This window comes from Microcebus murinus, chromosome 26 (genome assembly GCF_040939455.1).
Source record: "Microcebus murinus isolate Inina chromosome 26, M.murinus_Inina_mat1.0, whole genome shotgun sequence".
NCBI classification, from domain to species: domain Eukaryota; kingdom Metazoa; phylum Chordata; class Mammalia; order Primates; family Cheirogaleidae; genus Microcebus; species Microcebus murinus.
The window spans coordinates 10,256,528-10,269,803 of record NC_134129.1 but is presented as its reverse complement, the minus strand read 5'-3'; the positions used below and the strand labels follow the sequence as shown (position 1 = coordinate 10,269,803).

At 34.3% G+C, this 13,276-nt stretch overlaps 1 protein-coding gene across 15 annotated transcripts in view; it reads left to right on the top strand.

Annotated features, from left to right (window-relative positions):
- ADGRL3 (adhesion G protein-coupled receptor L3) overlaps nt 1-13,276 on the top strand; it is a 780,724-nt gene that overhangs the window by 479,899 nt on the left and 287,549 nt on the right. For all 15 annotated transcript variants that reach the window (XM_075997934.1, XM_075997936.1, XM_075997926.1 and 12 more), the window contains one exon: nt 5,408-6,208. In XM_075997934.1, the coding sequence (XP_075854049.1) occupies nt 5,408-6,208 (801 nt within the window). The remainder of the gene's footprint in view (nt 1-5,407; nt 6,209-13,276) is intronic.

The window sequence follows — 13,276 nt, the reverse complement described above, 5'->3', positions numbered from 1 at the left end:
TAACAATGACAGCTATAATGTCAGAATTCAGGATATTGGACCAGACTACAGTACAAGAGATCCTGAAGAAGACCTAGCAAAGTTGTCATCATATAATTTGTTTATTTATGATCTCATTACAGAGTGAAGGGAGGGAAGTATTTTAGGCCTGTGTTTTTAGAGCATTGTAGGCTATTTTATAGCAACAAGTTTTTCTTGCCAATATAGCCCACAAGACCATCCATATACTTTTTCCTCTCTTCCTTTTTTTCTCCAGTTTTATGTTTAATGGGTTGGAGATACAGATTGCTCATAAATTTTATTTTCTTCCCCACCCATTAAAATATTCAAAGACATTATGTAGATAATGCATTGAACATATGATTTTATATAGTAAATCCAGATGCTATTTCACTATTTTTACTCTCTTATGTTGAAAACATCAAGAAGCACAATTATGCATGGTTATTTGGATTATGTATTTAATTCAAGAGCATTCACTGAGTATTTATGTGCCAGGAATTGTGTGGTTGTACAGGATATAGTGCTGTGCTTTCTTCTTGTATGCATGTAATTTGTTTATTCAGTGAAGAGAAAGTTCTAGAATCAGAATTAGGTGATAGGCAATGGCTGGCCAGTCCTAAATGTTGCTAAGCTTTTCAACAACAAATTATATTGTCTTGCCAGTTTTTGTTACGGGAGTATGATTTGTGTGCACTTGTTTCAGCTTATAGGACTGTTTTACTTCAGTCTTGAAAATATCAAATAAGTGATAAATGAGCTACAGCCAGTCATGACATGGGTAAGACCATAATAATTTTCTCCAAATCAGACCTGCCTAATAAATCTTAATTTTGAGTAACTGGCAAGTAACAAAGGCAAGCTTTACTTATGCTACAGCTTATGCCAATTTCTCTATAATTCAACCAGGAGGGAGAATTAAAATCAAAATTTTATCAAATGACAGTTGAAATAATATAGGTTAAAGCTCTTTGAAAAATGAAAATTTCCATTAAGTGTAGGATAATATTTACAAAATACAGCAGATACCTTATCAGTACTTTTTGTCACATATCCTATCTTATTTAGTATTTGTTAAAGAAAGAAATATCACTCACAAAAATGTTAAAATATTTACCATAAAAAAATAAGACTATGAGTTTTATGTGAAAGAAGACTAAAGTTCTATGAGTGTATATTTTATGTTTTAGGATGTAAATACCCCCATATGTAATTCTCAAAAGGATATATATATATATATATATATATCTCACTAAATTGGTTCTGGAAATTTCTTAATAGGCTAGTAGTTGAAAAATGTCAACTTTACTATGTCTTTTCATCTCCGCCCTCAACCTTCCTTGTAATAGGCCTCAAGTCCACACTTTTGAGACTGTTGAATTCAGTAATTTTTAAGGTTCTTGGTTATGCTTCTTGTAGTTGTCAGACTAAACACGGGTTTATTAGTATTCTGGTCTAAGCATGAAGTATATCTCCTAGATAAAGCTTTTGACTGGCTTATAGTGAGTCATATTATCCAGTAAACACTGTAGTTAATAAAGATTAATTGAGGATGATAATAAATTATGATAGTATAATAGAGTTGTAAAAAGAAATATTGTTAAAAATAATATTTGTAAATTAGTGACATGAAAGATCTAAAATTTGATAACCCCATTTGCAACTTTCCAAAACTATATATTAGTTTTTCCTTGTAAAGTGTGATATTGAGTTTTCAAAAAAGTCATGAGAGTGGCCAAGCATGGTGGCTCAACCTATAATCTCAGCATTTTGGGAGGCGAAGCAGAAGAATAGCTTGAGCCCAGGAATTCAAGACCAGCCTGGGTAATACGGCAAGACCTTTTGTCTACAAAAAAACATTTAAACATTAGCTATGCATGTTGCTGTACACTGGTAGTCCCAGATACTCAGGAGGATCCTTTGAGCCCAGGAGTTCGAGGTTGCAGTGAGCTATGATTATGCCACGGCACTCCAGCCTGGATGGCAGAGTAAGACCCTGTGTCCAAAAGCAAAGTTGTTGGAGAGAAATAAGTACGGTTCTGACAATAATTAAAGACATGTGAGCTTAGATCAAAGCACAAAAAAATCTCACCCAAATGTGATGACCCCAAATGGTATATCTCTTTTGTTTTTGAAATTTTCTTTGAGTTTTAAATGTATTTATTGTGCATAATATCTCAGTTTGTCCCTTCCACTGAAATTGCCTTAGTTTTATATCATTTATAATTGGTGATTTTTAAAGTTTGTGTGAACCCATTCTTCCCTGACATTTTCATTGGTCCCTTTCTCCCCTTAGGATGTAAGCAAATTGTCTCTGGTGAGACAAATGTTTATAAGATAAAGAAGATGTCACTTGATGGGTTTTGTGAATATGTTACAACTTCCCAGAATTTTCATTGACTTGTATTGATCAATACCTTAAAAATATAATAGAAGTACAGAAACCTAACATTTTTTACAAGTGTATGTTGACTCAGTTAAGAATTTCAGAAAAGGCCAGAACTATTGACCCATTATTTATATCAACCTTCTGATAATAGATTTTTCTGCAACACATTGTTTTTCCATGATATATCAAATATTGATGTATGGAAGGTAGTAAATTTCTTCAGTAAGGATTCTAAATTTATTTATTCAGGGTAACAGTATTCAAAGTTAATGTATAGTCTCTTGAGGTGCATTTCTCAGAAGACTGATAAGCTATGGCCTTAGGAAATGAGTTGGAAAAGAGTTAGGAAAATCTTAGGCCTTAGGAAATGAGTTGCAGTGTAGTTTCTTCTGAAGATCCATTCTTTGAGATGCATAAAAAAACTAGACTACTACATAAATAGTGGTACAAACTATAATAATTATAAGTGACACTAGCCAAACTATATGAAAGTTTTCTATGTATAATTGCTGACTTGTCTTTCAAATGTAAATATTGTTCTAATCATGAATATTGCATTTTCTATGTTTATAGTTTATAGTTTGGTATGTTTATTTAATCTTGACTGATAATTTTTGATAATTGATAATTTTTGCCTTTTTTTTCAAAGTTCGTATTGTATTTTAAAGCTTATAACATGATTTTTTAAAAATAACTGTCTTAGAGAAATGGGTTTTATAAAAGCATATAACATTCAGTAAAGCAAGTGTGAGTGAAATAAATTATTTACTTTCAGTTTGGAAGAGGTGAATAAAAAGTGCTTGGCCAATACCGTACCATTAATCTATTCTCTTTTCTCCTTTCTCTCTTTACTTCTCTCTCTCCAATAGAAGTGGAACAAAAAGGTAATTAAATACCTTTCATAAATTATATACTATTTATAGGCTAAGTTATTTAACAGTTTAACATTTAGCTACAATAATTTTGTTATTAATTCTTATCTATTTTATGAAAATTTATTTACTACTTCTGCTGCTCAACTTCACTTTAATCTGTATTACTGACCAGTGCCGATTTGATCCTTTCATCTTTAGAATAGTCTAATAGTGTAAAATTTTCAATAGTGCGTTTTATTTCTCTTTATTTTTCAGTAGTTAGAAATCCAGTAGATGGTGATGGATAGTGATTGCTTTCGATTTGTTTTTATTTCCATACTAGATAATTTTCTATAGCTCTGATGTGGTTTCCCCTATTGCATTAATTTTTAACTATTGAAGGGAAAGGGGAGACAGTTTTCTTAAGTACCCTAAAGTAAATTCCTTTAGTAATCAAGGGCTGATTATCAACTTTAACATAAAAGCTATAACATTTTAACAGCAATGGGTATGTATCCTTTATAATTATGGCGATCATATTATTTAATAAAAATCTTGAGAAATTCTTAATCACCAATATTTTTATTGATGATAAAATGATTTTGGCCATTTATCTTTGCTGTGGAAGATTTTGGTAGTCAGCTTTTCCCCCAAACTTTTCATTTCTTTAATACTTTTGGTATTTTAATAATGTACTTTTCTTTTCAATAATCTTCAATACCTGGCTGAGTTTCCTCTTTCTATTGGATCTACGCTTATAGTTAAAAAGCTGATCACTAATTCTGAAAGAGTAATCCTTTAATCATTAAAAAAAAATGAGTCGACATCCAAATTATTTGTGATTTCTTAATTTCTCTACCCAGTACACTTACAATCATTTCAAACATAACAGTGGATTGCATGATTATTTTTCAGTGTGTTTGCTTTGCAAATATATGAGAGCAGTGTTTCCCATAGCTGGTTCAGCAGAACACTGTACTCCAAAAGAGGCTCTATAAAAAGGGTTCCATGATTAAATTAGTTTATGAAGTTTGCTCAGCCTCCCCACTTCCACCTTGGAGATTCACTAATGTACCTAAGCTATTAGAATCTCTGCCACAGTTACATTTAATATGATATTTCTTAAACACGTGTGACTAAGGATCCCTTTTTTTCTTTCTGGGTATCACCTAAGTTGAAACAGGTGCTTCAAGGACCATCCTTTGGGAAACATTGCTTTATAGCCCCTTCATTACAAAGGAATCAGCCAATCTGTCTTTCCACCACTCACCCAATATGCTACTGAATCATACTAAAATTAAAGTGAATCAAATGATTCCTGCCCATTTTCATTCTGAAGTATGAGCAGCAAAATATTATAGCAAGTAATCTTGTTTTTTAATGCTCTTCTCATGTAACAGTAAAAGGTACATGTTTTTAAGTTCCAACACTACTGTATTTAACAGGACATTTTAACTGATTAAAATCTAGACCTTTGGTTCTTTTCTGTAACCTTTCACCTTTTCTTCTTTCCTTATTCCTTCTTTCCTTTCTTTTTCTTCCTCTCTCTTTTTCCTTCCAGTATCCATCCATCACTCATTTTTAATTGTGTGGGTTGCATGCTCTGTGTGTGTTGTAGCAGCTTTGAGAGCTTTTTTTGCTAGAAAATTCAGTGGCCTATAATACAGGGCTTTTAGTTTCCTTTATTTAAAAAAAAATTTATGATGAAATATCTATTTGTTAATGATAACTATTGAATAGCTAATTTCATCAGAGTGGAAACAGTATATTTTTATTTTCCAAAAAATGTGTTCTTTAGTGAACTCATAAAAATATTGTATATGAACTTTTGTATTTGTTACCTGTCCATGGAATACATAGATATATGTTACATCTGACACATATATCGAGAAATATTATAACACATGTTTCCAAAGGTAAAAAATCACAGGAAAGTATAGCTGCTCATTAAAAAAAAGGCTAAATTATTTTGGTAAATGAAGTCAAAATGTTTTTGAATAAAAGCCAGAATTAATTAATTAATACTTTGTGTTCTCAAAAGAATACAGCAGAATAAGTGGTGGTGGGTATCTCTTATTAGAGTTGCATTCCATTTGGTGAAAAACAAGAATATATGACAAAGATATTAATATAGTTATTATTTTAACTCTTTCCCTTCCAACAGTTTTCCTTTGTCCTGGACTACTAAAAGGAGTATACCAGAGTGAACATTTGTTTGAGTCGGACCACCAATCTGGGGCATGGTGCAAAGATCCTCTCCAGGCTTCGGACAAGATTTACTATATGCCCTGGACGCCCTACAGAACGGACACTCTGACCGAGTATTCGTCCAAGGATGACTTCATTGCTGGGAGGCCGACCACAACCTACAAGCTCCCGCACAGGGTGGATGGCACAGGGTTTGTGGTGTACGATGGAGCTTTGTTCTTCAACAAAGAACGCACCAGGAACATAGTGAAGTTTGATTTGCGGACTCGGATAAAGAGTGGGGAGGCCATCATAGCAAACGCCAATTACCACGACACCTCCCCTTACCGATGGGGAGGCAAATCTGACATAGACCTGGCAGTGGATGAGAATGGGCTGTGGGTAATCTATGCAACAGAGCAGAACAATGGCAAAATCGTCATTAGTCAGTTGAACCCTTACACTCTACGCATCGAAGGGACGTGGGACACCGCGTATGATAAAAGGTCTGCTTCCAATGCATTTATGATTTGTGGGATTCTGTACGTGGTCAAATCTGTATATGAGGATGATGACAATGAGGCCACTGGGAATAAGATTGACTACATTTACAATACAGACCAAAGCAAGGATAGTTTGGTGGATGTACCCTTCCCAAATTCATACCAGTACATTGCGGCTGTGGATTACAACCCCAGGGACAACCTACTTTATGTGTGGAATAACTATCACGTCGTGAAATATTCTTTGGACTTTGGACCTCTGGATAGTAGATCAGGTAAGTTGAACTTTCGATCATTCTCTATGTGGAAATATTTAGCTTGTTCTCAATAAGTTTATTGTACATTTTGATTTGGCTTCCTTTGTGGTTCTTTCTTCTTGGCTGTGTACCTGAAAATTGTTCATTATCTTTGCATCTGAAAAGGGGTGCTGTTAATCACTTTCATCTGTACAAAAGTCTAACTGCGAGCAACTCTCCTTTGCTCAGATCATCTCCAACCTTTAGCCCTTTGTGTTTGAAGGGCATTTGTCATTACCAGATGGTTAGTTCTCTGTATATTGAAGTGCATAAAACCTTTGCTAAAATAAGGATGCCATCCTATCTAATTAATCAGGAAATGCCTGCAGAAGTACTGTCTACTTGGGTCATGTCAAAGGGTTAACTTGATACTATGCTTCAGGAGTCCAGCACCAATGTACTGGTGCTCTCTGGTCTCACAAAGAACATCACATATGACCTTCCCACTGGGAATACAGTCAGTTTGAGTGTACCCACACCTGCGTGAACGTAACTCATATATAGGGAAAAAATGTTCGTAACTGATAAGTACAGAAAAAATAGATCTCAATTTTATAAGAAATGACAGTGCAAAACACAGTTTTGAGTAAGCTTGAGATATTTAATTTCAATTCTCTAAAAGCATTCTTTTCCCCTCTAGAACATACTGTTTCCTTTTAATGTTATTTAAAGACAGTCATAAATAGCTTTGGTTTTTCTTAAATTTTTATTTATACAACTGAGCACATTTATCTTACTTTAAAAGTTAAATTTTGTAACTAGCCATAATAGTGTTCTCCAAGATAAAGTATAATGGAAAACTAAGATTTAGGTATCTGGATTTTGATAGTAATATAGCAATTCAAAAATTAAAGTGTTTTTATCATAGAGTTTACTTGTTAATATTTCACTTTCCACATTATTTTCCATCATACTTTTACTACCCTGCCATTCTGCTCTCTAATATAGTTCATTATATGGACTATATAATATATATATGTATATATACACATATATATGCATGTCTTCCTACAGAACTAGAGTCTAAGTTTTTTATGGCAAATGGCCTTGCCTTACCCATCCTTTTATTATATTTTCATCTGACCATTATTTCTGTCTTCTCTGACTCCAGTGCAATACATTACATATATATAAGTAATACTTAACAACTCTCGTTGAATGAATGAATGGCTTTCTAATTCTTATTCAGATAGAATGACAAATTAGTGACATTTTCTCTAATCCCTGAGAGGCTTCAGTCAGAGTGACAGCACTCCTTTCTACCATCAGTAATGCAGATATTATGCTGAATTGGCTTTTATGGAAGGAAAAGCCTAAATATGCAATAGCAACAATAGCAATTTCTCCTTACTAAGTCCATAAAAAAATCTAGACCAACTGCATTATCTGGCCTCCTGCTGTACAGGTAAGATTTTTTTTGTTTTGTTTTGTGTTTTTTTAAACCCAATGCACTCTGCAATTTAAAATAAGAATAAATCATCTGAAGTATTCTAGGAAGGCAATTCTTTCAGAGCTGTGGAATTCTTAAGCTAAAATTTATATTTAGTTAGTGTAAACTCTTGTTTATGGATGGTTCCTTAGCCTTCTTTGACTTTAATTAGAAGAGGAAATAATTTCTAATTGCCTCAAAAGCAATAATAAATAATAACTCATGTTTTCTTGTTAATCAGTGAATAAGGGGCAATGACATTTCTAATTTTATTTATTTAAAAGATCATAAATTATTTTTATTTAAAAAAATTGGTTAGAGTTAATTAGCATTCTAGGTTTTGACTTGATAAACTAAAGCAAATTCTTAACTCAGTTTTTATAAATTATGTTTAAAAAGTAAAATGGTACCATAATTCTGTATATTTTAGGACTTGCCAAAAAAACTTAACACATCAACTTATGAATATGTATATATTAATATATAGATGGAGAGAGATAAAGAGAAAATCATTGTAATTGTGGACATATGGAAACATATACTCATTTAATTTAATTTTGTTTGTTTGTTTATGGGAGTTAATAAGGGCCATTGAGAAGTGATAAATTTCAGCTTTTATAACCAATTCCTAATTTAAGCCCGGGGATTCAGTTTTCATTCTTTCTGAGCATTTAACAAGACTTAATCTGTTTTACAAATAGTGAAAGATTTCACCTGCATTAAATTTGTCAATATAGTCACAAAAATGTAACAGTTTTCATGCATGAATGCTTGAATTAAAAAACTGGTACTTTAGTACGGCCTAATTGCAGTTTAGAGGTGTAAAGAATAAGTATAGAAGTAAATTTTATGTATGGTATGTGTGAATAGGAGAATTTCAATTAGACTTAATAGAGGCTATTCATCTTACTCCACACATTTTCAACTGGGTGTTTTTCTTCAGTAAATCTCATTGACATTTTTCAAAGAAATTGTTTTTGGTGAATTCTTGTTGCCATTTTATTATGGTTCTTCTTATGTGTCTATGTACAAAAACCCTCAACTGATTAGAAATATTCTTAGGTTCACAAACTAATCCTAAATCAGTAGACTTGAAGTGTATTTGCTGTTGCCATCTGTTGGTAACAGGCTGTCTTTTTGCTCTGATTTTAACTATAAATATATTCTAATCAATGGAAATTCATACTTTTGAAGGTTCTATATAAAGGGATGTCTGTGTTTCACTTCTGCTGTATATAACTCATCTGCACATCACAGATCTGGTATTGGAAGGTAAAAAGCAAATATCCTTCTCTTGGATATATAAAAATCCTCTGGTGATGCATACACGCAGGTAGCAGACTGTTATGACCATGAGAATTTGGGAGTCTGAGGACCTGGGTTTGAATTCTACCTCTCTCTTGTTTGAATGTGGGCAGTTTGCTCAGCCTTCATTTCATCAACTATAAAATGGACAAACCACCTACCTTGGAAGATTATTGTTAGCTTTTAATGAGCTAATATGAAATAGGCAAAATAAAGTAAATATGCACCAACTCTACAAGGACCATTATTGTCCACATTTTCTAAATGAAACACCTAAAGCATTATAGCTCAAATAGCATTCAAAACTTCCCCAGGTATTAGTGCCAGGCACTCTCTAGATATAAACATAATTCAGATTTTCTACTACCAGTTAATTACCATGGATTTGTACCCTACAAATTGTATCTGTTCTTCAACCATGAAATGTTTTGTTGTTTTGCTTTTACAAGGGTCATTTTGAAAGTCTGGAATAGTAAACCCTGAGGAAGAATATGAAGAAAAGCTTAGCTCCTCAGTAGTATTCTAAAAGTGGTTTCAGAAGTTATTTAATTCCAGTTCCTTATTTTTCCTAACATCCATCCCCAAACTGTTAATTGTCACATTTTATGAAGTTTCTGTCTTTTGTTGGGCTGCAATTACATGACATGTAAGTTTGCTTTTTTTCCCCCAAAGGAAAACATCTTGGGAGCTGGTACAACCTGTGAAATATTGTTTTCAACAATATCTTTATAAAGAAATTAATTTCAATTGTTTTTTTAAAACTCATACTTAAGGCTGGGTGCATTGGCTCGTGCCTATAGTCCCAGCTACTCAGGAGGCTGAGGCAGGAGGATCATTTTAATTCAGGAGATCGAGGCTGCAGTGAGTTATGATATGAAGCCACTGTACTTTGGCCCCAGCAACTAAAAAAAAAAAAAAAAAAAAAAAAACCTCCTTGTATTTAAAATGTTCATTACAGACTTTATGTAAAGTTTCTCCTTGGAAAGTTCATTAATGAGCCTGTTCCTCTGGGCAAAGTTTAAAAGATTAAAATTCGGTTCCTATGTTTCTCTAAAAGCATTATTTTCAGAACCCTATCCTGTCCTCATTTATTCTGAATGATATTAAATGTAAAATTGCCAGCATTTTTGTGGCTTTTCAGCATGAAATTAGTGGAAAAATAATTCAGAATTTATTTTGATACTGCTGTCTTGCACCAAGAAACAATTAATACTTGCAAATAGTTTCTTAGAAACAAATTTTAATAATTATAATTAATTATATGTGAAGTATATATATTTCACACCTTACGGACTATGCAAATGCAAAGAATCTACAATTTATAAAAGCTTTTGGGGGGAATTAGACTTTGATTCACATTAAAATAATCTTGTTGATATTATTGTAGTCTGGGAAGCTGAAGCGGGAGGATCACTTGGGGTCAGAAGTATAAGACCAACCCTGAGCAAGAGCAAGACGCCCATTTCTATTAAAAATAGAAAAAATTAGGTGTGATGGTGCTTGCCTATAGTCCCAGCTATTTGGGAGGCTGAGGCAGGAGGATCACTTGAGCCCAGGAGTTTGAGGTTGCTGTGAGGTAGGCTTGAGCCACAACACTCTAGCCCAGACAACACAGACAGACTCTGTCTCAAAAAAAAAAAATAGAATAAAAAATTTTTATCTAAAGAACAAATGACTCAGCTTTGGACACCTGTATCAAAAATGTTTGTAAGCATTAGTCCTTGAGTATAAAGGACATATCAAAGTGCTTCCTGCATTTTTTCTGGTCAGAGCACCAGATCTAGAGCTAACAAATATAGAATTGTCTTCAAATATACTTTTTTTTTTTTTTTTTTTTTTTTTTTGAGACAGAGTCTCGCTTTGTTGTCCAGGCTAGAGTGAGTGCCGTGGCGTCAGCCTAGCTCACAGCAACCTCAAACTCCTGGGCTAGAGTGATCCTTCTGCCTCAGCCTCCCGAGTAGCTGGGACTACAGGCATGCGCCACTATGCCCGGCTAATTTTATATATATATATCAGTTGGCCAATTAATTTCTTTCTATTTATAGTAGAGACGGGGTCTTGCTCTTGCTCAGGCTGGTTTTGAACTCCTGACCTTGAGCAATCCGCCCGCCTCGGCCTCCCAAGAGCTAGGATTACAGGCGTGAGCCACAGCGCCCGGCCTAAATATACTTTTATTTGTTTGTTTTTGGAGACAGAGTCTCATTCTGTTGTCCAGGTTAGAGTGCTGTGGCGTCAGCCTAGCTCACAGCAACCTCAAACTTCTGGGCTCAAGCGATCCTGCTGCCTCAGCCTCCCGAGTAGCTGGGACTACAGGCATGTGCCACCATGCCTGGCTAATTTTTTCTATATATTTTTAGTTGGCCAATTAATTTCTTTCTATTTTTAGTAGAGACAGGGTCTTGCTCAGGCTGGTCTCAAACTCCTGACCTTGAGCGATCCTCCCACCTCAGCCTCCCAGAGTGCTAGGACTACAGGCGTGAGACACCACGCCCAGCCTCTAATATACTTTTTACTGAGCTATTTACCATCGTATAAAATCCAATAGGAATCGTATGTTTATTATTGCCATCAATTGATTAACTTTTATAAGATGTACATTTGAAACCTCCAAATAATACTTAGCTATTTCACAGGTTGCTTGAATGATTCTCACATTGGCATTGTATCTCTAAAACTGTGTGTTATATCTTGATATATCCGGTGTGAGAGACTCAGATAATTTCATCACTTGCCTTTAGCTATTATTAGTGATTGGTTTTGACTGACTTTCACTCCTAATTCTTCTGTCTCCCAAACCACCTTGTACAAAATTATTTGTTAACAAAGAGGAATGAGACGTGAGGTATTTTCTTTGACTCTTATAGCTAGTTTCTAAACTGTCCATAGAAAAATCTACATTTGCCTTGTCAATTATACAAATGTTTTCCAGTATTTCCTACTGAAGGAGGAGGTGGAGGAAGTTGGCTCAAGTTGATAATAACAGGCAGAGAAGCCCATTCCAAAAATTTCCTAAAATTAGTATGTCTAACAGATCTAAAAATCTACTGTTTGAGATTTAGTGAAAAACACATCAAGCAATAAGTACTCACAGTATAAGGATAAAGACATGTAGCTACTGTCTTGTACCTACTTTTCTGCTTCCCAAATGCAGCCCACATTTTCTGGAAAGCCATTTCCGATTATGTAAATGTAACCCTTCTTATATATGCTAAAGATAGTAGAATCTAAACCAACAACAAAAAGCCTACAAGCAACAGTGCAACAATGAAGATTTGGTGAAACTTCTGTCCTTATAATATGCTAATTAAGTGCATTTGTGTCTCCCAGTAAAAGCTGTGGCTATGTAGTGATGAATAAGAACTTTAAACACACATGACACCTCGTTAAAATGTAATTTTCATATCATATATCTGAGCCCTTTACTTTGACAGCTGAGTAATGTGAGTGCTGGGCAGAGAATCCTGAACATTTTGAAACTGTCACGTGTTTTAATAGGTAGCTGAAGCTGCTTCCTGAAAGCTTTAGTTAAATATGGTGCATCCTAGGCAGAAAATAGAGCCTGAAAGTGGTGGGATCTTAAATCAAACGTGTCCTCAGCCTATGGGTATGATTCTCTCACAGTTCCACTTGAGATGCCGCATCATCTCCAAAGTTTAATTTACATCTATCTTAGTAGCTGAGTGAACTTTACAAAAAGAAAAAAAAAAAATAGTCAGCAACTTGTTGCTAATTTCAGCCCTATCTGTATTTTTATGCATCAGCTGTTTCCCCATCTTCAGATGAGCCCCCCCTTTTTTCTTTCCAACACTTCTTCATTGCCTGTAGTGACAGCTGCTGTCTGAAGGACATTGCCACTGCTGATTTTTCAGGAAGCAAAGCCAAAACTTGCAAAATCGGCAAGAGCTATTCCATGGCCACTTAATATCAGCTGCATGTTCTCTTATTTTTTTTTTTTTTTTTACCTTTCCTGTATTTTTCTTTCTTCTTAATCGAGGGTGAAAACTTTCCAGAACATTCTTCTGCTTTTCGGGTTCTGAATATAAAAACCACAGTCCTGTACAAAGCAAAGCTGAACCGAGTTTTCTATAGCTGAACTCAGTGTTTGCTATTAATCTAATATCTAGGTGACCTTCCTAATAGATGGGACAAGAGGCAAGGGATAAAAAAGGTTCACACATGCTGTAACATTCATTTTTTTTTTCCTACAGAGTTATATCCCTGATAAATGTGTAATTACTAGAAAAGTAATCTAAATCATTTCTACACGTAATTCACAGTCATAAAACGATGACTTATTTGTGAATAAGCTTCCC